This window comes from Ctenopharyngodon idella, chromosome 5, assembly GCF_019924925.1.
Source record: "Ctenopharyngodon idella isolate HZGC_01 chromosome 5, HZGC01, whole genome shotgun sequence".
In the NCBI taxonomy this organism is placed as follows: Eukaryota; Metazoa; Chordata; class Actinopteri; order Cypriniformes; family Xenocyprididae; genus Ctenopharyngodon; species Ctenopharyngodon idella.
This window is the reverse complement of record NC_067224.1, coordinates 25,616,225-25,642,362: the sequence shown is the minus strand read 5'-3', so window position 1 is coordinate 25,642,362 and position 26,138 is coordinate 25,616,225. Positions and strand designations below refer to the sequence as shown.

At 39.0% G+C, this 26,138-nt stretch overlaps 3 protein-coding genes across 5 annotated transcripts; 1 reads left to right on the top strand and 2 right to left on the bottom strand.

Annotated features, from left to right (window-relative positions):
• Positions 1–1,812: 1,812 nt before the first annotated feature.
• nexmifa (neurite extension and migration factor a) lies at positions 1,813–12,831 on the bottom strand. Its single transcript, XM_051895079.1, has 4 exons — positions 12,283–12,831; positions 8,825–8,946; positions 4,989–8,568; positions 1,813–4,598 (listed from the first exon to the last, which is right to left on the bottom strand). Exons 2-4 carry the CDS (start codon positions 8,895–8,897, stop codon positions 4,466–4,468), a joined length of 3,786 nt encoding a protein of 1,261 aa, XP_051751039.1. The 5' UTR covers positions 8,898–8,946; positions 12,283–12,831; the 3' UTR covers positions 1,813–4,465.
• Positions 12,832–13,558: 727 nt separating this feature from the next.
• uprt (uracil phosphoribosyltransferase (FUR1) homolog (S. cerevisiae)) lies at positions 13,559–16,943 on the top strand. The gene is made up of 7 exons (XM_051892814.1): positions 13,559–13,952; positions 14,220–14,262; positions 14,583–14,652; positions 14,761–14,823; positions 14,961–15,122; positions 15,281–15,379; positions 16,495–16,943. The coding sequence occupies exons 1-7, from the start codon at positions 13,705–13,707 to the stop codon at positions 16,599–16,601; spliced, it is 792 nt and encodes a 263-aa protein (XP_051748774.1). The 5' UTR covers positions 13,559–13,704; the 3' UTR covers positions 16,602–16,943.
• On the bottom strand, positions 16,932–26,087 carry zdhhc15a (zinc finger DHHC-type palmitoyltransferase 15a). Of its 3 annotated transcripts, none has more exons than XM_051892811.1 (12): positions 25,935–26,087; positions 25,110–25,136; positions 24,891–24,985; positions 23,707–23,827; positions 20,700–20,769; positions 20,222–20,254; positions 19,747–19,876; positions 18,853–18,985; positions 18,644–18,770; positions 17,995–18,095; positions 17,434–17,492; positions 16,932–17,327 (listed from the first exon to the last, which is right to left on the bottom strand). In XM_051892811.1, the coding sequence occupies exons 1-11, from the start codon at positions 26,050–26,052 to the stop codon at positions 17,449–17,451; spliced, it is 999 nt and encodes a 332-aa protein (XP_051748771.1). In that variant the 5' UTR covers positions 26,053–26,087; the 3' UTR covers positions 16,932–17,327; positions 17,434–17,448. The 3 variants fall into 3 exon arrangements, with proteins under 3 accessions (XP_051748771.1, XP_051748772.1, XP_051748773.1); XM_051892812.1 differs by having other exon boundaries at positions 19,747–19,867; XM_051892813.1 differs by lacking the exon at positions 25,110–25,136.
• Between the last annotated feature and the right edge of the window lie 51 nt (positions 26,088–26,138).

Genomic DNA, 26,138 nt, shown 5'->3' with positions numbered 1-26,138 from the left:
ATGCTTTACCATGCCTCAGAGAAAAACACTATTTTGTCAAGTAGCCTAACATAGCATAATCAGATGCAGCTTTATTTTTAGTAACAGTAATACAGAATTTTCTCCATCATACAATACGTTTTAAAATGAATTGCATGCCATTTATCAACACAAGCCATCCAGCATTTAATATGATATTCTAAAATCGATCTAGCTTACTGCAGTGAGTCTCAAACAAGTGTCTCACAGCAGCCACCGAGCGAACGCACAGTAACATTATAACATAATTTTCAACACTCTCAGATGTATCTAATATGATAAACAGAGCTGTGTTACCTCATACTCATGACCGGAAAAGCGGAAGCAGCGCCGGCGACTGTGGCATAATAAAAGCTCCGCTGCTCGTGAGGCGTGTGTTGCGCAATCGCTCCAGCGGCCTCATTCAGCTCCCACAACACTCGGTCCTGCTCTGCTTCATACTACAATAATGTAAATAATCGCATCCATAAACATGATTTCTTCCCGACTCCTATCCCTATTCTTTTGCATCGTCCATTGAGGTGAAGACCACATGTCCCGAGATTCCGCGCTCAAACTTGGCGTCATCAAGCTACGCCTTTGTTTTGAATAGACCTCTAGCGACCTCTAGCGGACAGAAATCCTACATACTGCACCTTTAAGTCATCAGGCTTTTATTAAAACTATCCTGTGTATCATACAGATGACATTTAAACAGACCTCATTATGCTTCATAGAACATTGTAAATTCTGTTTCCAGAGCAGCTGTTCTAGTTTTTAAGCTCAGTGATTTCTTCGGAAAATAGAAATATTTAGAGGTGTAAAGAGTAGTACCTGAAAACCATACTTGAGTAAAAGTACAGATCCCTTACAGTGAAAAATACTCCATTACAAGTTAGAAGTCACCAATTCTAAAACAACTTGAGTAATAGTCTTAGAATAGGCCTATCTGATTTTAACAATTAACAATACTTAAGTATTTTACACATACTAAATATAGGCTCAAAGATTCACTAGTCCTCAACACCAAAGAGACATGCAGTGAAACACAAGAAACAGTTGATTTGTGAGAAGAGCGATCATATTTATTTTCTATAATCAAAATAAAACCGAACACTTCAAAACTGCAATGAATCAAGGTCGACAGAACAGCCTCTTAAACGTCTATAGACAATCTAGTCTTAGTTAAGCTCAAGTGTACAAAAAGAGCATAAGTAAATCAACATCCTTCAAAAAGCTATCTTTAATATAACAGATAAATAAAATAATGTAAAGTAAAATTAAAAAGTCAAAGCCGTCTTGCACTGGATGTGCCGGTTTCAGTCTCATCGGTGACTGCAGTCATGTCCTGTTCTCATATACAAAACACTAGCGATTCACAACTACTTGCTAATGCACTCGCATTCACGTAAAGTAACCTTGTTGACAAGTCGCTTCTTTTGAAGCAGAAATAAACTCCTGCAGAAAAAGTTAGGTGCCATGCAAAATGTATCGAGTAATTGCATTGCTCATTATAAATGTAGTGGAGTAAAGAGTACATATACTTATTCAAAAATGTAGTCAAGTAAAAAATGAAAGTTGCAAATATCTTTGATACTCAGTAAAACTACAGAGTAGCCAAAACAATACTCAAGTACCGTAACTAATTACATTTACTCAAATACACCTCTGGAAATATTTAAGATTTGGTACCAGATGAGCACGAACTAAATGGACAGAGCATCAATGTTGGAAAACAGAATGGCTAAATCAAATTTTGTTAAATCAGATTTGTTTGTATTTTCAAAAATAGAAATGAGACAGTACTGAAACAAGTGATCAAAAGCTCTTTTAATTAATATTTATTCCATAAACATGATTACAAAACTCAGCAAGTTACCAATATTACATTTGTCACCATACAGGCTTGATCACAAATATTTCAACTTTTGTGACAGATACAACAAAAACAAAATACTAGAATAATTTACATGAAAATCTATAAAACAGCAATGAGATCACAAATTAGTGTTATTGTTCCACTGTCTGTTTTCATGGTTTCTTTTTTTATCTTTAAATTAATATATATTTTTACTAGAGCACAACACTCTTACAACAAGATTGGTCCGATTACAAAAACTCTCAACAAAGAGTCACAGCTTGCTCTCCTTCTCTCTCCTTTACAATAGTTTTTTATTTATTTTTTTATAGTATTTTCAATTTTTGGTTTTAAAACAAACAAACAAAAAACAAATAAGAGAGAGAGAAAGAAAAAGAAAGAAATAAAACATGGCAATTAGCAACCTTTTCACTTGCTGAAAAGGGAAAAGAACAAAGCCACAGTAAGAACGACCTCACATCACTTTCTAAGAAAAATATACACTTAGAAAATATGTTACAAATTGGCACAATGAAAAATATACAGGTCATCATTTTTTTTCCTACATCAAGTTCATTGAGAATCCACCTGGTGAAGACGGACCAGGCAGTAGAAACAGTTTCTTTTTTTTTTTTTTTCCTTGATGATGAAAAAAGGCAAAAGTAGTTACAAGTAATGTTGTGTCAAATAAATCATGAATAAAATACTTCCAACTTGACAATATAATACATTCATAAATAGGGCACAATTAAGTTTTTGATATGCCTGTTTTAACTTTACATGATGCATTTATAGGGGAATAACACTGTTTAAGAACTTTTAAAAATATGAACAGTTAGTGCAGGGGAGGTGTGCTATAAAGTTTTCACTGGTGTAAAACTCTGTTCTCAAAATATGAACAAGAGCACCCTGCACTGGCATCACAGATGTCCTGCAGGTTTAGCAACAATAGTGCTATGTAAAAACAGTACAGCAGGGGGCACTGCTGAGAACAGCTTAAAGTTTGTATGGCGAGATGGACAGCTGAGGGAATGAGAGATGTGAATGCAGTTGGGTTCCCTGAGCCAACGGACCTGAACCAACTGTTACATCTCCATTCACTCAGCATGGGGGGAAAAAGATAAAAATTGGACTACAAATTTAAACAAACAAACTTTCACTGTCTTAATATTTCCTGGCCTTTTGCATGGTGAGGCTGATTTGGCTGGGAAAGCTCTGATTAGTTAACCCTAAAATCAAGAAGTTTTCAGAGGAGCTCACTTCTGAATCACACCACCAGCTGTGGAATGTCACTCATCATCTGCACCTGTGTTCTTCAACATTTTCTCCAATAATTTAACCTCAATTCATTCACAGCAATGTGAACAGCATTTGCACAAATACCCATTGAACTCTGAAACAGGAGGAACAGTTCACAAACTAATCCAATGTAGTGAACAACTTAAAAGTGTTTCACACTCTGTCAACCTAAGGGCAAAAGAAAAAAGAAAAAAAGAGAAGAGAGAGAATATTTCTTTTCAAATAGATATTCACAAAAGAGGGGATCCAGGGAGTTGTACAATCCTGCAGCAATGTAGTAAACAGTACATGGGGGTAACCAAGTTGGCTTCTTTCCCTCTTTTTATAACACAACAAATAACATTCCAACAGCAATAGAAAAACAATGGTTTTGAGATCAGGTAAGAAAAAACAGGCGAGTCAGAGAAAGTAATAATACAGGGGATCAGCATTCACAGCACATATTCATATCATGTTTTAAATGCATGCACATCACTAGCAACAAATTAGAAAAACCTTCAAAAAATATTTGGTCCTGTTCTTAACTGGTTTTAAGGGTGTAAAATTCATTAGAGGTACAGAGAAAAATATTTACTGAAAGCTAAATTAGAAACTTGGGGACGTAAACAAGTTAGAATGCATTATATGTCTTGTTATAAGAAGGAATGATCATTTTCTTACCTTGTTATACATGAACAGTGATCTTTTACCATCCAGAAATACATCTGAATAAAAGGCAACCAATGTTTTTCTCTGCCATTAGAGCACTTCGGCTTCCTACCACCAATACTTGTCATGCATCTCTCACTTCATGCCTCTAATCTGGAACTAGCCAAGAGTGTAAAATAGAAAATAAACCAACATTTTTCTTTTGATTGTTGAGATGACTCCTCGCTGTTTGTACAGATGTGATGCAACAGGAGTGAATCTCAGATTAACAACTCCCCCCCCCCAAATCCCAAGCACACACACACTCCTCAATCACTGCCACATTATAAAACAGCAAATATTTATGTAGATAAAAATGTCTGTACATTTAATTGTTCATAGTTTGGCACATTAATTTAAACATGTTTGATATAATCTTGTTTTGTAAATAGTGCATATGTTTGTGTACAACAGCATTTTGATACTGGCAGGAGGAGATTCACTGGAGAACAGATGAATGAACCCCCTTTTCACAACTTATAAACAAACAATAATAATGAAAAAATCTCTTTTTAAATTTCAAAACCTCAGAAAACAAGAACATCTTGGTGAAGATGCTTTCTTTCAGCTTGTCAAAGCCCAATGTTCTGAGGGGTTGGCACAGAAACGAGGGGAAAACAATTCTTAGCACAGAATACTACACATGACCTTTGACCCCTGAACAGAAGGCAACCATTTGCTGAGAGACAGAGCAGGGCGCTGGGCTCGGTTTAAACCATGGTGCTGTGACACCGATTTAACACATACAGTGTTATAGCTGCAACGGAAAACAAAAAGACAAAAAATTGATATTTAGATAAACACCACACTAAAAGAGAATCCAAAGACTTTCAAGGCATTTTTCTTCTTGAAAAACAAACAAAACACAAATAAAAACAACTGAAAATTTGTCAGATAAAAATGCAACAAAGCAGCAATGGTGAGTAGGGTGCAGCCATGACAGTGAGACTTCAGTCAGTCTAGTAGGTAGTTTAGCAGGGCTGACATGCAGGATGTGCCTGCCTTCCAGTGGGCTAGGCAAAGGATTGTGGGTAAAGTCGGTGCCATGCAGCTCTGAAATGTGGAAAGGATTTTAGGAGGATTTGGCAGGGTGCGAGGGAAGGGAACGGAGAAAGAGAAGGGGCACATTGCAGAGAGAAAATATTACCTCCGTTTCTCTACCAAAGTGGTCAATGCTACTCCTTTTATGTCCCTTTTGCCCGCTAAGAGTTCCTCACGGGCAAACTTAGCGCTGCTTTTGTGGCGGTACATTTTTTTGTGGGCTGGGCGGTGTGGAAGTGGGAGGCAGTCTAATCCAAGGGTAGGAAAGAAGCCTGGTGGGAGAAGTTTAGGCAGTGCTTTACCACCACGCCCAGCCCCTTTCTTCCCTCGACCTCCGCCTGAGGCACCACCCCGCTTTTTAAGGTCAGCGGCACTACCCAGAATCTTCAGTGTCTGGCTCTGGAGGGCATGCTGACCTGGTGACAGGCAAGGCCCCCAAAGAGGTTCCACAGAGGCCCTCATAAAACGCTGTACCTCAGCCATGCCGGACACTATATTGGACAGGATGTTTGATGGTTCCTGGAATTCTCGTTGGTCATCATTTGACAGTCCTCCGGTAATAGGCCACTCCCCCTGAGCTCCAATCAAGCCAAGCGATGGGGTGGGGGATGAAGCGCAACTTCCTGACCCTCCGCCACATTTGGCTGCTTTTCCCTCTAGCAAGGCTTTGATCTTCCGCACAGAACGAGAACCCTGACGTGGGAGCTTTACTTTCTCTCCTTTTACTGTTTTTGGGGTTTTGGTCTTTTTGGTGCCTTGACCATTTTTCCCACCCTTTTTCGTTGAACTTTTGTGATCCCTTAGCTCTACATCTTCCTCCTCTGTGTTGAAAGAGTGTATCTGAAGGAGATGTGGGTTTCCATCTTCATTTAGTTGCGGGACAGCTCCACAGTTCCATTGTACATTTGCTTCTGCTGCCTCCGAGAACTCTCCAACTTTACCACAATTCCCCAGCAGCTGTGGGGAAGAGTTTGGTGTGTCTGGTGGAGACATCTCAGATAGCGATGAATGACGGAACTTGTCAGGAGTAAAGTTGGAGATATCCAGAAGGTCAGTGGACTCTCGAAGTGGAGCAACCTCCTCTAGACTTTGCTGCAGGATGAGCCGTGGACTGCAATGCGGCAAGAAGCCATCGTTGATCTCACCGATCTCTTCTTCCCTCTCTCTTTCTCCCTCTCTTAGGCTGAGTGAGCTGTAGTTGCTAGAGGTGGCAGAAAGTGACCCCAGGGAGTTAAAACTAACCAGTCGCCCTACACCATTGTCACTCCGAGACCCAGCTGGGCTCAAACCATACTCAGCATCAGGTTGGGACTCTTCATATGACACTCTGCACCCTGATAGAGACACTTGCCCATACCCTGCAACATTTGTGCCATCCCCTGCTAACACAGGCAATGGTGTGGGAAAGCCTGATGGCATCATAGGCGACTGGGTTGGGATGTCCGGGGAGAAGGGCAGCTGTTCAGCAGATGGTTGGGATGGCCATGAAATGGGCTGGTTTGGTTCAGTAAGGTTTGGCTCAGCATAATGTGTGTGGTGGGGCCCATGGTTCATAGGTGGAGGAGAGTGGGGCAGCTCTGATTCAGAGGGAGGAGAGAGAACACAGCTCTGGACTGGCTGAAGGGTGGGATTCTGCAGCCCTGGATGGAAATAGGTGATGTTAGCAGTGCTCGATGACTCAGAGGCTTCGAGAAGAGTCTGCAGGTATCCCCCTGGGAGGAGTTCAGCGTTTCCTTCAGTCCCTGAAGCTGTTGGGGTCAAAGTGCATTTTTCAGGGTCATTACTGGAGGTTTCATTTGTGACATTGCCTTCCAAAGAGTTACTAAGGTTTTCTGGTAAACATGGGTTGCACTGCTCAATCTCAGAGGCTTCAGGCACTTCCTGTGTCTCAGCCTCTTTTAACTTTTTCAACCGAAGTCTTGCTTCACTTTTGAACTTCTTTATCTTTCCTGTTTTACCTGCCTTTCTTCTTTCTTCTCTCTCCTGTGTTCTGCTTTTAGCCCTGGCAGTGTGTGTAATGGAGGTAATGTCCTCTTTTGGTTCCTCTGTGCTTTTCAGTGATTCAGTGTCCTCTGGCTGATTGTTGGCAGGGACCACTATAGTTTGGCTGGGGGGGGAATTCTGTACTGCATGTATCTGTTGGATTCTGAGTCTGGCCAACCTGTGCTTGCGTTTGGGTGTAATGCTTGGCGGTCTTTTGCAACCATTGAGACGTTTTGTTGTTTCTGCAGCTGTCAATCTATTCTGTTCCTGCTGCTCCTTTTCTCTTTCCTGCCAGTATGCTTTTAATGGTGCAAGTCTCTCATAGCGTAGCAGAGCATTTGGACTCAAACAGACCACAGCAGGTGATGGGTCGACTCGTCCCAGCCGCACTCTCATGTGCCTCTGGCCTTTAAACCGATTAATGATTATGTATTTTATAATGACAGGTGGGTCCTTCCTGTTGGACCGCCGCCTCTTCTTCGGGCACCAGTCATCATCACGCTCTTTCTTGAGCCCAGCAGGCTGTTTATCTCGTTTCTCTGCGTTTTTCTCACTTTCTATAGAGTCCACATCATACAAGTAGTCTTCTCGGTAGGCCACCTTCCTCTTGGCTCGGAGGCGGTAGCTTAGCTGGCTGGAGGAGCTAGAGTTTTCTCTGGACAAACGGCCATGACGGAGGGAGAGCGCATGGTCTGGGGAGCCTGTGCAAGAGCTGTCATCACTGAATTCACCGGAATCTTCTGGAGAATTACTGAGGTCAAAAAGAAAGTTACTGTCTGGGCTAATATTGGGTGTCACATGGTCATCACCCTTAATCTCAATGGATTGGTCTGGCTTCTCTTTTGGCCCCTCCTTTCTACTGCAAGGTAAACTGGGAAAGAAACCTAGCTGAGATTCATCCTGTAGGGCAGACTCACTCCTCTCCTGCACTCCATCCTGATAGGACTCATAGCGTATCTTGAGTGAGCAGACGTCAGTGCTGAGTGCTGTCTCCTCCTCTTGAAACATGTAATTCTCCACATCTTCTTCACAGAACAGATTGACTGCAAGTTCACTGCGTGAGCATAAGTCCAACAGCTCCATACGGCTTTCACTGATGAGAGTCTCTAGACAGCTCCAGTCCTGTGCCTCCTCTCCAAGACCTTCGTATATGCTCCTGGATGCAGGATCCTCATCTGATTCGCTTTCCTGCATCGACCTCCCTTCCTCAGCCCCCTCATTGGTTACAGCTGGATGGGCGGGACCACTGAGCAGCTGGTCAGATAGAACCTGGTCACCATAGCGACCTGTGCTGGGGGCGGGGCCAAGGCATTGCAAATTGATGCTGGCAAAGCCAAGTACGGACTCACAGGATTCCGGTTCTGTCTGATTTTTGGGGATCAGACAGCTAAGGCAATCTCCGCCCCTGGAGTCCATGTTAGAGAGGGATGACCTGTCACAGGTCTGCGGCACAGACCAGGGCGTCACAGGTTTGGAACAGGGCACAGAAGAGAGAGATGAGAGGGAGGAAAGAGAGGAGAATGAAGAGAGAGAGGATAGAGAGGTGGTGTTGGAGACAGACCCATCATGCAGGTCAGCTGGGCTAAGAGGACCTTCAGAGGTCTGACTCTGGCCACAGAGGGAGGGCAGGGACAGCACTGTAGGAGGGATGTCATCACAGCGCCTTATATCATGTGACACATCTGCCAATGGGTCATGTGGTTCTAAAAAACAAAACAAAAACAAAAAGATGCTGAGACAAAGATCTTTAAAGTGAAATGCAAGCTTTTCCTGACAAACATCTGTAAAAATGTGTACAGATATAAAGATGAATTTTACATATTACACTGAAATCAATGTGATTTATAAATTAGATGCAGACAGTAATATTTGAAATTGAATATATAAAATAGAATAAATAATTAATAAATACACAATTACATAAAATGCTGAATTTTATATGCGTGTGGGAGCTCCTACCATTTTCACTAGAATCTCTTGGGCAGGGGCTGTGATCTGCCCCTGAGAATCGAGACTTCTGTAGAACATCCATCAATCTGAACTGAATCTCTCTCTCACTAACATAATTACCACTGTCCAGCCTGTAGGAACACAAAGACACACACTCAGTAAAGGCTATAGTGGAAGCCATGCAATCTTCAAAATCTGTCAGCACTTAAGTCTAGAAGAAAAAACAAAACGGAAAACAAATTCACATTTTGCAGAACTCTAGATTTGACTGATAAACCAGTAGTGTTTTTGATATTTTGGTAAGGTGTTAACATCTATACATATTCATTTAGCAGATTCTTTATTCAGAGCGACTTATAAATGAGGAATATCCCAAGCAACTTGTCATAGGAGCCAATATTATTTGCAGTACACAATTGCAAGTTTAAAGTATAAAATTAGTACACAAGCAAGACCGCAAGTGAAATGCAGAAAATAAGAGAAAATTATATTAAAAAAAAAAAAAATTGTCAGAAAATAATGTCAGTTCTTAATCAATAGAAAAGAAAACCTAGGAAATTCTCATAAACCTCTTTTGTGTTCCATTGAAGTAAGTCATACAAAACATTTAAAAAGACATGATGGTGGGATGAATTTTCATTTTTGGGTGAACTATTTCCCAAAAAAAGTTTAGGAAAACTTTAGCTGAAGGTCCAGAAAAAACATCCGTGTTCCGATGTTCAAAACTTCAATTCAGTTTATATTCCCACAATTCATTGAGGATTGATTTATTCATCATTCTAACTATGAGTTACAAATCAGCATTCTCTCTCTAGTACTTCCTTGACTGGTGTCCCGTTTTCAGTTTCTGTCTCTCTCTCACTCTCCAGTATTACAGTGAGTTGTATTGTTTTACATCATTCTGTCCTCTGATTGCCCTTCACTGTGAAGTACAACTCTTGAGGATGTGAAAGAAATGAAAGAGCTTTATAACAGCAGAGAAAGAAAAAAGAAAGAGTGCTCTCTCTTGCCTCAGGCGGTGTATGCATGTGTCAGAATAGTGTGCCATATATATAAGTAAAAAGACATGCAGCTTTTTATTTAAAAAAAATAAATAAATAAACATGACAACACTTCATATGCTTTGGGGAGAAATGCTGATCTCTAGTACACTGAAGTGTTCCCACGAGGTGAATTTACATAGGAATCCAGAACTGACCTATTGAAGATTTATGAATTGAACAAGAGTTTTGAAACTGTTGAGTGGGCATTATGTGTATTTCACTGCCCATGGTTTGCTGCTCCAATTGCATTATTTATTCTATATACACTTCAAATATAAATGTTGTTTAAACATAATTAAAAAAAAAAAAATCTAATTTCATTATCACTTGGAATTCCATATGAAACTGCAGTGGATACTACTGTAGGTGCAGAATTTATTCAATCTCATGTTTATGATATTGGTAACACTTTACAATAAGGTACATTAGTTAACAACATTAGTTAACATGAACTAATAATGAACTATATAGCATTTATTAATATTTATTCATGTTAATTTCAACATTTACTAATACATTAAAATCTTGTTAACATTAGTTAATGCATTGAACTAACATGAACAAACAATGAACAACTGTATTTTCATTAACTAACGTTAACAAAGATTAGTAAATAATGTAACAAATGTATTGCTCACAGTTAGTTCATGTTAGTTAATACATTAACTAATGTTTAACTAATGAACCTTAATGTACAGTGTTACCATGATATTTTATTGTTCAACAAACATAACAGCTAATTCAGATATGTAGGCTATTTATCAAATATCATTAAAACGTGCTTCTGATCATAAAGACGCCAACATTTACTTAAATTGACTATACCTTGAAATCCACGATGTTTATGGCCTAACTATTTCAATAAGCTGTTACTGTAAATACATTTGTCTTATATAAATATATACAACACAATATACACCATAAATATATACATTCTCTGGATAATTTCAGAATATCATCAGTGTTTAGACAACAGGTTTGTTGGCAGAATAAATCCAAGCAAGAGAAAATTCCATAACACCCATTTCCAACAACACCCAGGGTTATACATATACTGTTTTCCTGGAAATGGCTATATAATGATCTAGGATTTGCTCCTTCCAATCCAGTGCCAGTATGAGAAAAAGCCGAGGGCTGTTCTGAGAACAGCATGGTTGGGCTCATTCTTGCCAGCTTTGCAGACAGAGACAGAGAACAGGGCAGTGGCTCTGTCTGCAAACTGCTTTTATTAAAAATGAAATTAATATTTATTCAGCTTCAACATCCACCCAGGAGACAGACAATGGAATTACAGAAGAGATAGAGAGAGGTGGAGAGTTAGTAAGAAAGAGATAGACACATAAAAAGAGAGAGAGAGAGAGACCGAATCCACGTTGGTGTGAGTTTGTTTGATCTTTTTCAGAGATCAATAAATCTGCTGCAATCTGTCCTTGGTCAATCTGCCAGACAAGCAACCAAAATATCAACCATCATCCATTTATGTCAATGAAAGCATTACTACACTGACTGACTTCTTAACTCATAAGGTTTAAATACTGTCTACAAGTCTGGCATCTGTGTGGAAAACAAACAGACCTATGTCCATTCTGATTGATTGTTTCGTTGATTGATTGATTGATTGATTGTGTTATTGCTTTGGGTGGTTGTAGCTGTGCAAGAGACCTTCCGCTCTGTTATAGCCGTACGTGTGATGTGCAGCTTGAAAGCATCAAAGAAACTTCCGTAACAGCTTCCCAGGACAGGTATTCGGTGACCGACGGGTCCTCCATACTTCTAAACATGATTATATTAAGAGCCTGAAAGATGAGCACGCTTTCAACATCTCGGATAACCAAGAGAATTTACATTATTCAGAGAGACGTAACAGGTTTGAGTCCACCCTTAATTATTGAAGGCCTGGTGCGCTATAATACGCGCTCTGCTATTCTGCATCTCCCATCGCCAAATGCCGCATCGGTCGCATGCGCTGAGCCGCGAGGACCGACCGCAAGCAAAACGCGGGGAAAATGAAAATGCGTAAAACGGCGCATACAGAATATCGCCACATGACATCGTTTGTGTTATTGCTGTCTGTGAACGATTGCGTATGTAGCTGTGGCCTTGGCTTAGGGGGGATGGTGTGTAAGTGTGTGTGAAAGAGAGAGAGTGTGTGTGTATGTGTGTGCGTGTGTGTTTGCCTCACGTATTCGTCATGAGCACCAATGCTTTCTGTCCCCTCAAACGATGGCCTGCGCCTCATAGCTTTCGCAGGACACTGAACCATTCCTCCTCCTCTTCTCCCTCACTCACACACCTGTGCAATATGGACGCATCATGACAGCTGACACTCGCTCCACCATTTCTCCCCATTGCAGCGTTTGACGCGCGTCACACTGGCCCACTCACCGCATCACGCACATAAACACGCACAGCCCACATACTCACCTCCCGTTACACCCGGGCCGCACGTCCCGCCCGCTCTTAAGACTCCGTTTGATCGCTCGGCGTGTGGAATGTTGTCATATGTTGTTGTTTTTTTTGTTTTTTTGTTTTTTTTTTGGTTACCCACTTCAATGCAGTGGTCTCACCATGTTTCCCCTCTCTCGCGAGCCCGGACTGCCTCCCCGGTAGCAGCAGGTGGACGCGCCTCTCGCGCCTCGGAGCCCCTACCACTCCATTTTATTCCCTCGCGCTCCAGGGTTTCCAGGAAACAAACAAAGGTCTGCTGCAGCCCCTGCTCCTCGCCGCATGCTCCCTCTCTCCCGTTCCGCTCTTCCCTTAGAGTCGCTTTTGTTTTTGCCGTATGTGCGTGTGTGACGGAGACGGGGGTGTGCGAGCGTGTGTATGTGTTTTTCCCAGCTGTACCCCGTCCGTCCCTGACAACGACGGCGCGCTCGTGCGCTGCTGCTCCCCCTCTTTTGAGACCTGCCATAAAGAGCGCGCCCCCATATTTTGCACGGCGGCGCGCTGAGAAATCGGGAGCGCGCGCCACTGCTGAACAGGTGCAGAGGCGCAGGCATGCGCACTGACGCTTCACAAGCTCCAAGCATCAGCTAGGGGTCTCTGCAGATTTATTTTATTTCCCATAGACAAGCTGGTATTACATACGCAGTTACTTGAAATAAATAATTATCAGCGAGGAAATTTGAAAGACAAAATGTAGATTAAGTTAAAAATAAAAATAACCTTTGTTTATAACACTGGTATTACACATGCAGCTACTTTAGATAAATGTCAGCGAGGAATTTGAAAGTCAAAATTTGGAATAATCGATCGTATTGAAAATAATCTTCATTTACGAAACTGGTATGCTATTACAACTGCAGTTACTTTAAACAAACAAATAAAAATGTCAAATAAATAAATAGTGAATTAATTTAAAAGACAAAATTGTGAAAATATTGGGGGGGGTCTTACTTTCTCATGTAAATGAGAAAACTTGCTCCCTTTACACAAATACTTAGTTATATATATATATATACATATACATATACATATATATATATATATTGACATGCATGTGTATTTACTGTATGTAATATGTCCCATATGTACCTTGTAATTGCCCTTGTTAAACCATGATGTATTAAAAGCACCACAATTCACCGCTCATCACCAGTCAGCGCCTCTGACGGCTTTGCTTGAATGAGGACCGCAGTGTCCCGCCCCTTACGTCAATGAGATTTAGATTGGCATGATTTCTATCCAATCATATGAACAAGGGATATGACGTCAGGTTGTTGTTCCCGGTAACGTGCGTCTCCTCTAGTCAGTTGACATGGCGAGATAGTGGTTCACTGAAAACATCATCGGTTATTTAAGTGAACCAGGCGGTTTTGTGTAGTATTTTTTTGTGGTTTTAGTTCTATGGAAGCGGATCTTATCGAAAAGATGCCGTGCCATAATCAGCAGCTGAATAACAGTGAAAGCCCCGAACACGCCGCGAAGCACGTCCGCTTCGCCCGCAGCAGCGCTGCTGCCGAGACCCGTCAAGATGACACGGAACCGTGTGAAAACCAAACCATGAGCGACATCCATGGACAAATAGGACCTCAGCTGAAACTCTTGCCATTAAATGACCAAATACGAGAACTTCAGACTATCATTCGGGACAAGTGAGTCTCCAGTCCGCCTTTTAACCGGATTTGGATTGAGTACACATTGCGTGTCCCCATAGGCCAGATCTGTATCGTATGCACATATATCATCTCATGTGTAGGCTACATAAACCTGTAACCTATCAGAATGCATCTAAAATGTTCATGGAATAAACTGGGATGTAGCCTCACATCATTTTGTTGCACATCAGTCAACATGTATTATATATTGCAACAGTTTGTCACATAGTGACTTTTCCTCTGTCTTTCTTCTGTCTCACCCAGAACTACCAGTAGAGGTGATTTTGTGTTCTGTGCTGATAGATTGGTAAGCATCACCAAAAATGGTAAAGAATGGTGGTCTTGTGTTTAAATATCAATATATACTACTAACGGATTATAATCAGTCATTATTCTTATAAAGAGTTTGTAATTAAAGGCAGCTCACAGAAGTAATTTTGCAATCAACAAAGTGAATGCATTGTTGATTGATTACGTTTCACATTCCTTGATTGCTTTATTTGACTATATTATCAAAATCAACTTAATTTTTTTTTTTTTGTATTGTAAAATTACTAGGTCTTCTGTTCTGTATTTGGTTTGCTACCCTTCAATTTGATTCTAATTGGTTGTTTGTTTTGCTCTCAGATAAGATTAGTGGTGGAAGAGGGTCTCAATCAGCTTCCATATAGTGAATGCACTGTAACCACACCAACAGGTGAGCCTGTTACCATGGTGATTACCCCCCTCTGCATATTATCACAATCTTGCCACGATCAGCTGTTGAATTAATTCAAATTTAGAGTTTCATTCTATACTTATGCAGGGCATAAATATGAGGGTGTGAAGTTTGAAAAGGGAAACTGTGGGGTTAGCATCATGAGGAGTGGTGAGTCTTTTTCTTTCACACAAATTCATACACACACACAGCCATGATGATATAATAAAAAAAATAAAATAAAAAAAAACAGCCCTATTTAGTGTGCATGCCTTTTATACTTCAAAACGCATGTGTTATGTGAGCAGGTGAGGCCATGGAGCAAGGCCTGAGAGATTGCTGCAGGTCAATCCGTATTGGGAAGATTCTGATCCAGAGTGATGAGGAGACACAAAAGGCCAAAGTTTACTATGCAAAGTTTCCTCCTGACATCAGCAGAAGGAAGGTTCTGCTCATGTACCCTATTCTCAGTGAGTAATTCACCTCTAAAATCAGGCATTAAGCTGGCCCACATAGAGTTTGTTCCAAATTTGTGGAAAAGGGCATTATGATTCCACTTGAGCCAACATGTAAGTACTTCAAATATGGCATTTAAAGAGACAATTCATTGTTGTGTATGTGTGTTCAGGTACAGGCAACACCGTGATAGAAGCGGTGCGGGTGCTGAATGAACACGGCCTGCAGGCCAAACATATCATACTACTCAGTCTATTCTCCACTCCACACGGTAAGACACGAACACAGAGTGAACAGTGAAGACCTATACCTTTTGAGTGTCTGTTCTATGTCAGAACGGCGACTCTGTATTGGCCGACGCTGTACACGTGAGCAGCACGACGCATGCGATGCTGATGCAGGAGCTGGCCAATAATGAGTCAGCGTTCTGACAAAGTACATGGAAGCCTTCACTGCGTTCACTACATCAACTGTGTATGACAACAGTTCAAATTGTTAAATAAAGTTGTTATTTTTGTTTTTGCGCACAAAAAGTATTGTCGTCACTTCATAACATTAAGGTTGAACCACTGTAGTCACATTGACTATTTTAAAGATGTCTTTAATACCTTTCTGGACCTCGTGCAACGGTGCAATGACGCTTCTGCCTATGTGTGATTCAGAAACCCTTAGATTTCATAAAAAATATCTTAATTTGTGTTCCGAAGATGAATGAAGGTCTTACGGGTTTGGGAGGTGAGGGCGAGTACATAATGACAGAAATTTCATTTTTTGCTGAACTAACCCTTTAATAGCCTTCTTGGTAACAAACAAATAAGGAACATTTATGAAACGATTAGAACTTGGTTGTATATTTGGAATAAACTCATTTATAATAACTTCTTGACATTGAAATGATATACTCTACCATTCAAATGTTTTGGATCAGTAGGATGACAATGAAATCTCTCATGCTCATCAAGGCTGCATTTATTTGAACAAAAATACAGTAAAACAGCAATATTGTGAAATATTGTTACAAATCAGTTTTCAGCATCATTACTCCAATTTTTGTCATATGATCTTTCAGAAATCATTCTAATATGCTGCTTTGGTGCTTAAGAAACATTTCTTATTATTATCAATGTTGAAAATGGTTTACTACATTTGCGGAAACATTTGTTTTCAGGACTTTTTGATGAATTAAAAGTTCAAAAGAACAGCAGATATTTGAAATAGAAATCTTGTGTAAGATTATAAATGTCTTTACTGTCACTTTTGATTTAATTTTATGCAATTTAATGCACCCTTGCTGAATAAAAAAGTATTAATTTTTCCTTCATATATGAAGTCCATTTTTTAAATAGTGCACACTGCACCTCCATAATGATGTCTGTATGTGTGCAGGTGCACGGTCCATTGTTGAGGAGTTTCCTGACATCACTATACTGACAACTGAAGTTCACGCTGTCGCTCCGACACATTTTGGCCAGAGGTATTTCGGCACAGACTGACAAACCACCAATTGCGCACAAGTTCACTTGGATTCGGCTGGAGTGGCATGCGAGTTTTATTTTGTTTTCTTTTTTGCTCCATATGGTAAAGCCTGCCCAACCCACAGCAAGTGTCCGTGTGAGTGTGAGATTGGTTGATCAGGGCTGGCCTCTGTATTTTTTTGGTTGTTGTTATGTATTTATCCATGTTTAATGTGAGCAAATGGATCAAGTGATCTTTTAAAACCATGTGCTTATCCACGATACCACCAGGATTAAAACAAACTGTGTTGTAGAGCGTTCCTGAACAGTCTAGAATAATTCAAACAAAAGAAAATTACAAATAAAATATTTTGTATTAAATGAATTGTCTTTATTTTTTCATTAAATCTGTTAATCAATAAACCTATAAGACACTATTTAATAGTGTCATCATAAAGCTAGAATCCAATGCCACAACAGAAAAACACCACTACATTTCAGCACAAAATATTAAAAAATTTAAAAGATTATCACAGGGACACCTGATAAAGCTCTCTCACACCCTGATCAGTAAAAGAGAGGTCTCGGAGACCTGATCGCTCCCTTAGGAAGTGTTCCAGGTGAAAACTGAGCATGCGGGCAGGTGTTCACCCTCAACCCTCGTCTCCCTGAGGGCCGCCCGCCACTCCTGTAAGCTTAACCTGTGATTGAGATCTTTCTAAAATCGCCTCACTGTGACAATGTCACATAACACATTTCGTTAACCTAGAAAGACAAAAACACATTTCTATTATTTGGATTTTATTTAGTGTCATGTGAACACTTTTGCTTTGGAGATGTCCTTGAAAAGCAGAACAAGCATTTCTCATACCTTATTTCGTTACTGCTAGTCATCCACTGCTATGGTAACAAAGACCCCCTCAGGTGAGACTGATGGCAGAAAAGAATGATACAGACAAATAGCTCAAATCAGAATTTTTGATCAGGCTGTGCAGCCCTTGTTTAGCCTCAAGGGGGCAATATGAGTCTGAACTTCCAAAATTACAAACTAAAAAAAGATTAACTTTGTATTACAATAGAAGATTGCCAACATTTCTCTCCTAAATTGCCAGTTACTTCTGAGAATTTTAAAAATGACTATTCGGAGTGCTATTTAGAGTTAGTGGGGGAATTTTAGAGGATGTGTGTTCGTAATCCTACTCTTTGTGATAGCACACTTAAGTTAATGACAGAAGCAGAGAGCAGATCACCTTCAGAGACAGCGTGAGAACTGGGATAAATACAGTCTCCCTCTAAATAAAAGATTTACCAAACCATTCTGACTACAGTGCTGAGACATAATTAGATGACTCTCTAAACCGGCAAACTGGGCTCGGATTGTTTAACCAATTTGTTGAATTTTGAAATATGATTCAGAGAATACATTTCTTACCCATAGTTCCTTCCATGACACAATGGCCATTTCCATTCATCACTGAAGGACTGCGAGACGACATCTGCCATCTCAAGGGAAATGAATGTCCATCCCCTTGACTGTGATAGACATAAAAGAAACAGTTGGTAAACATAAGCCATGGCATCTGTGTTGTGGCATTAAATCAAAAGAAATCACACATCTTAAATGTTTGTGACTGGTGACTTAGATTAAATGTTCGTTGACTAAACGGCAAAATGCCAGTATTGAAATTCATCAATTCTGGCATTTCAATCCGAAAATTGGAAAAGGTTATTATCCGGAAATGTTTTTCACTCTCAAGGCTGTGCTTACAGTGATTTTACCATGAGTAAGCAGTATACTTAAGCAAAACATGAATGCCTAAAACTGTTATGAATATAAAGTTAAAAAACAATTTATTTGAAATAGAAACATTTTGTTGCATTACAAATGTCCTTGCTGAATGTTAAAAGTAATTTCTTTCAAAAAAAAAAAAAAAAAAAAAAAACTCACTGAACAAAATATTTGAACAGTAGTTTTTATAATTAATTATTAATTAGAATAAACAACTATTCTGCAAAAATACCGTTTATAATCTATAGACTGTTACGGTTGCCATCAATGCTGATTACGGCTTAATACTGACCTGCTAAATACTGGAAATGGCCAGAGTCTCTTTTTCTTTCCAAACACCTGTAAGAAGTTTGCGCAGACACCCACATCAAATGCTTCACTTCCAGGTCCATCCGCAAAAAAGGGGACTGACAGCCACTCTGAGAGAAAGAGAGCAGGAAATGTTATGGTGCCTACAAAACCTCATACAAATAATGTGCATATGTGAAACGCAGGTTTTACCAAGAGTTGTTTTGTTGCTGGCGAGCAGCCAGATGTGGAAGAGCAGCAAAAAACAGAGGGTAACAGCAAACATAGCCGACACCAGTGTCAGGAACAAGACATGCAGTTTAACACAACTATCAAACAGTTTTCCCTGAGAGAGAGAGAGAGAGAGAGAGTGAGAGAGTGCAGTGTAGTTCAGGAATACTGTATTAAGATACTACTGTGAAACACAAAGAAATAAGAATTATTGATGCAAGAATTTAATCATTCATATAACAATTCATATAAGAATTGCTGTTGACACTCTACAATAAGGCCCCATTAATATTAGTAAATGCAGATGCTAACATGAACTAACAATGAGCAATATATATATATATATATATTTACAGCAATTATTATTCTTTGTTAATAAAAATACTAATTTTCATGGTTCACAGCAACTAACAAATGTTAACAGATACACAACTTTTGATTTAAAAAATGTATTAATAAATGTTGAAATTAAGATTAACAAATGCTGTAGAACTATTGTTCATCGTTCGATTGTGTTTAGTAGTGTAGTTAACTAATGTCAACAAATCAAACCTTATTGTAAAGCGTTACCAAATTATTATAAATAAGAAATAATACTGCAAAAGATAAAATGTGTTATATCAAATTCACTCGCAATCACTTAAATTACATTTGTACATGTGGTAGGTACTTTTATCCAAAGCGACTTTGCATTTAAGCAATACATTTTATGTTTAAATGTGTTTAAAATTCAGAGTATTTGTCAAATATTTGATGCCAAGTGACTGTGGGTGATCTGTGGATGTGACATATGAGGCTGAGACTAGTCTCTACTACTCAAAGTGCATGTCAATCTAGCTAAAAAAAATGCAATGCAAAGGCACAAAGGTCACCCACCAGCCACAGTTGGATGAAGGTCGGTGTAACTGTTGTGACGATGAGGAGGCAGTACAGGAATGAGTAGAAGAGGAAGAGCATGAAGAACTTATAGTTGGAGAATCCAATACAGTTATTCAGCCTGAACATGCTCACAACAACACACAACATACACACAGAAGATGAGAATAGGTGTCACTTTTTAAAATGGCTATATTATTCATTTAAACAAGATGTAACATGTTAAGAGTTTTGCGAGTTAAATAAATATCTACAGTAAGTCAATATCCAATAGCCTGCACAGACTAAGCAACAACAGCTAAAAATAAAAGATGTTTACAGGAAGAGTAAGTTACTAACCTTTGATTAACCATTACAAAGCCATAGATTACAAAGATTTTTTCTTTGGCATAAAATACACCAATAAGTCGTTCATAATTAACATAAATATGCATTTAGAAAGTAAATGGGGTCAATTTTAATTTAGTTTACAAACCAGGGGCAATGATGATCCATCTTCAGTACACACCTACAAAAAAATAAAAATAAAAACAAGAGACAGACCGCAGGAGTGAAGTGCACAGGCCACAGGAACTATTCTCATTAAATAATAATAAAAACCCTAGTGTAATCAGACACACGCACACATTCAAAATCTCCACAAACACACATAGTCATTCTTTTTCTCCACTGCACTCACTCTCTCCGTCACACACTCAGACCTGGACTTTAATCAAAGGCGGGGAACCTGATATTGACACGGAGCGAAACTCATTTGAGAAGATTCACTGTGTCCACTCAAATAAATGTGACCAAGCGCTTCAACAACATCCTGTAATTATCACACACACACTCACACACAGATCACATTTCAACGTCTCTCCCTTTCATTAAGGGAAGAGTGTGTAGATGAGTGGGAGATGCACTGATACGCACACAGAAATGGAGAGAGAGAGAGAGAGAACGATTCTTACATTTGGCAGACAGAACAGTGATGGCAGCGATCTGGTTTTATCAATTGGCAGTGATGACAGAACCTGATAGCTGAGATGAACACACACAAACAACCAAATAAATAAATAAATAACATTATCTCCATTTAGGTAAATGGAATTTCTCTTTGATAAGAGACTGTTACGTATGTTTTTATTCATGTTGTTCATCATAGAATATCTTATAGTAGAAGACAATTTTTGATTAGTTAGCAAAAAATCTTGGAGGATTTGTATTAAAAGTATATGGACTCAATTATGTTTCAACATTAATCCAAGTGATTTAAAGTCCTTACAAATTATGTCTTGGTTTATGAAATGGCTCACAAATGGATCACTCACAAAATAATAAGATGATCAGTACAAATATGGTTCCCGGCATCTTCGTTGCTCAGACCCCAGACTAACAAAAAAGTCCAGTTGCTCTTGAATAAGGAAGTTTCCTGGCCATTCAGGTTTACATTGTTTACAAAATAGTTATGTATTATGTACTGAAATTAATCATTTACTCAAAAATGAACCTAACTCTATATATACTATATACAGTGCTCAGCGTAAATGAGTACACCCCCTTTGAAAAGTAACATTTTAAACAATATTTCAATGAACACAAAAACAATTTCCAAAATGTTGACAAGACTAAGTCTTATATAACATCTGTTTAACTTATAACATGAAAGTAAGGTTAATAACATAACTTAGAGAACAAAATTTTCAGTTTTACTCAAATTAGGGTGATGCAAAAATGAGTACACCCCACTGAAAGTCTCTGGAGCAAAGCTAAATTTTAGACTACAAATGTCTAATTAAACAAGAATTCAACCACAGGTGAGTCTAACTATTCATTACACAGGTGTCCAGCAGACAGTTGACTATAAAAGGGTGTTAAAACCCCTTCCCATTTCATGCTGTCAGCAATGGCACTACATAGAAGAGAAATGTCACAAGACCTGAGAAAGAAAATAATTTCTTTACACCAGAAAGGTGAAGGCTAGAAGAAGATCAGCAAAGCTTTACTTGTCAGAATACTGTAGCAAAAGTAGTACAAAAATTTTAAAAAGATGGAACTGCAACCATCTCACAGAGACGTCCAGGTCGTCCACGGAAGTTAACAGGAGCGTCTTCTGATGAGAAGGGTTGAAGAAAATCGGCATGCAAGTTCACTGCAGTTATCTAAAGAAGTAGAAAGCCAAACTGGGGTGACTATTTCCCATGACAATACGGCGTACACTGCAGAGGAATGGCATCCATTAAAAAAGCCTCTCCTAAAGCCCAGGCACAAAAAAAGCCCGCCTAGAGTTTGCCAGGGCCCATGATGACGAAGATGAAGACTACTGGGACTCTATACTCTGGAGTGATGAGACCAAGATAAATGTTTTTGGAACTGATGGCTTCAAAACTGTATGACGTCGCAAAGGTGAGGACTACAAAGAAAAATGCATGGTGCCTACAGTGAAACATGGTGGTGGCAGTGTCCTTATGTGGGGCTGCATGAGTGCTGCTGGTGTCGGGGAGCTGCATTTCATTGATGGCATCATGAATTCACAGATGTACTGCTCTATACTGAAAGAGAAGATGCTACCATCACTCCGTGCCCTTGGTCGTCATGCACTTTTCCAACATGACAATGATCCTAAACACACATCTAAGGCCACTGTTGGATTTCTGAAGAAGAACAGGAGGAAAGTGATTCGGTGGCTCCTGATCTGAACCCAATCGAACACCTATGGGGAATTCTGAAGAGACAAGTTGAGCATCACTCTCCATCCAGCATCCAGTCTCTAAAAGAGGTCATTCTTGAAGAATGGAAAAAGATAGATGTTGCAAAATGTCGCCAACTTGTTCATTCTGTGCCTAGAAGACTTGGTGCTGTCATTAAAAATCATGGAGGCCATACAAAGTACTAGATGTAGTAGTTTTTGTTGTGAGGTGTACTCATTTTTGCATCACCCTAATCTGAGTAAAACTGAAAAATGTGTAATCTAAGTTATATTATTAACCTTACTTTCATGTTATAAATTAAACAGATGTTATATTAAACTCAGTCTTGTTTTGGACAATTTTGGAAATTGTTTTTGTGTTCATTGAGATATTGTTTAAAATGTTACTTTTTAAAGGGGGTGTACTCATTTACGCTGAGCACTGTATATATATATATATATATATATATATATATATATATATATATTTGGTAAGTGAGCTGGAATTTATTCAAAATTTTTGCTTGTTTTGTTTGTTGTTGACATATTGGTGTTATTGAACTGATAACTTAAGTTGTTCACTTTGTATTAAAGTAAAATTAATTAATAAAGAAGAGTATTCCATCATTATCTTCTTATCCTTACATTGCACTAGACCATTGCATTCTGATTCCAAATTCATTTGGGTGCATTTCAGGTTTAATCTCTATTTTGCATCCATATGGGAGAAATTCTCTCTGCCAATACTGAAAATGAAAGCAGTGTGTGATATTGATTAAAATGGTAACTTGTCTTTTTGAAATATTCAATAAAACAATAAGCTCATAAGAGTCATTTGTGTCAGGACCTCAGCTACACTGATAAGGCTATAAGTTTTTGATTCACTAAAAACAACTGACACATTAGAGTCATTGTGAATTAGACTGCAAACTCAAGACACAGATCTAGAATATAATTTCTTTTGCCACAGTGCTGAATATTCAGTACTGGCATCACAGATTCCCTTCTATTGCAAAGCAGTGCAGGAAACACAGATGCAGCGAACCTTCTAACATGGTGCAGATGCTTTTCACTGAAAGCCATTCAAAATGCACTAATTGCAGATTCAGTGTCTCTGGAGTAATCTAGAGTTCAGTGTCTTCCCTCAATTACATGGTGCTGATGGAGCAGGTTAATGTTTACAGGTTCAGTGTGAATCGAGTTACATTTGGAGCGGGTCCAGTTTAGTTTTGAGATTTTATTTATACTTTACATTGTCATGTTTATCTGTTATAGACAGTTTTCCTGACCTCCGGTTGCTGTACGTGTATGAACTGGAAGCTTCTGGGAGATTTCCAAAAGAATCTGACTCTTCTCCATACCACCACGTTCCTGCTCATAGAGCAGCGAGTCTGAAGAGGAGAGCTGAAACTGAGCACAGACACCCACGCACACACACATACAATTAGTAAATTAGATGGCGGTGCTCTGAGAGGGAGAGGGGTTCCTTTTACGCTCATTTGTCACGTATGACATGCCTGACTTGCAAGTGGATGGGCTGACCCCCGTAAGAGCCCAAGTCTACTTATCTCTTCTAACTGTGGGGTGAAGCCAGCAGAAATGGTGAAAAGTTTAAATTCCCTTTGCAAAAAAATACTGCAGGTGTACTATGGTACAACAACACAAGGCTGTAACCATGTCTTGAACATTGAGGGGGAATGTGCATAAATGAACATTGTTTATTTATGCACATTCCCTCTTAATCTTATGTCTAACGTGCCAAAACAGCTCTGTTAATGTTTTTTGTCATCACATTTAATTATGAATTGCATTAACCATGTGAAATCCTGTATTTTCAATTCAAAACAGCAAAATTTGGCATAAAAGTCACTGAATATTACTGTTGGCCATTTAACATTTCTATAGTAAAACAATAGCCAAACATTAAATATTTAGCTACTTACATCTTACCTTGCATTCTACCAAATGAACTATCACAATATAATTCATGTTCAGGTTCTGTGGTCAGTAAAGCCTACCGCCTTTGATTTGATCAGCCATCTCAATCATTTTGACATTGATGGAGTGCTGTTAGACCGTTAAGGTCGACCAGCCTAAAAATGTAATTTTTAAAACTTTTTGTTATCTTAATAACAAGCAGAGTTGTGTGTAATGGTGTGCAGCAGTGCAACATCAAAAATATCAAATATTGGTGGGGACAATTTGGCCTTATCTGATTATTGGGGGACTTGGTCCCCCTCAATGTCTATGGTTACAGTCCTGCAGCAATGGCATAAGACATACTACTGAACTTTATTTATATACTCCAGTATTTACATGGTACTCCAAGTTAGGTGAGTTTTCTATGATTTATGTATAAAAAAACATGCAGTTATGATTGTACCATGTCCAAAAGCCATAAATGAACTTGTTTGTTCGTTTGTCTTTTTGGTAAAGAACCATCAATTTAACCATCACTATAATGCTACTGTACCTCCACAGAAGGAGAGGATGGTGGAGTAGACACTGCTTTCCAAAATGACCATGAGAACATCCCAAAACACACGTGGAACAGGCAAAGGAACACCACTGAGAGAATAAGTACATATACTATTATCAATCAAAATAACAGGAAGCAAATGCCATTCTTTCAAACTTTAGAACTGCATATTTTCACACAATAAACATTTATAACAAAACAAAGATTTCATACCTCTCTGCGTTGCACAGGTAAGCAGGACTGGCACACAAATATGAACAAGAGTCATTCATAACATCTGAATGTCATATCTACATTCATGAACAGAGTTTTAAATATTTAGATTTATAACTAGTGCTCATAATAAGAGGGAGACGGGGGAGTGTAACAGCCTCAATTTAACGAATATAACATGAGCTCTAGCTGAAATCACTACAATACATGACCACCAAATGCACTTCTACTGGACCCACAAAGACTTCACATAATAAGACAATGCACAGTCTTCATTTGTCAGTTGACTAATAATACACACACACAATCTATTATGTTTGAGTTGTTAGTTACGTATTTCTGTATTTGTTAGTTACGTATTTCTGTACTTGTTTCTAATTTTATTAGCTGTTTTGAATTAAAATGTTTTCTATTTTTTTTTTTGCATTTTACACTAAAATAAATAAGGGGTTGGGGTGGTGATGGTCCTTGGCATAATTGAACAAATACATTTGATCAAATTCATGTACAAAATTAAAACTGACGTCCATGATTTAAGCTCTTAAAACCCACCTTAGCAATGGAGTAGTTTGTAACTGACATTAAATTACACAGATAAGTGATACTTGTTGATTTCAGAACTACTTTAATCTGTAGCAGCCAAATATAAATGCATCATATAAAAGTTGAGAAACATACCAAAAAACTAGTTTACAGACGATGAAACAAAATGCTACATCAAGTTCTGTCTCTCTCACACATTTTATATCACGTATGGCCTTTTAATCTCACGAAATCTGCGTCATTAAACTCTAAATTTAATAATTTTGCAAAAATATTACTCACTCCAACAGAAGTGCACGACGTAGGCGTAGTATGACCACATCACAACCACGATAATGATCGTAACAGGGATCCAGTACAGAAGCCGCGCGCAGCGGCGGAGACACGCTGGCAGAAGCATCACGGTGACCGTCGAGACCAGCTCGCGTCCCCCTATCTCTGAACCATCTGTGACTGGACCAACGAGTCCATAGTAATGAGGCACAG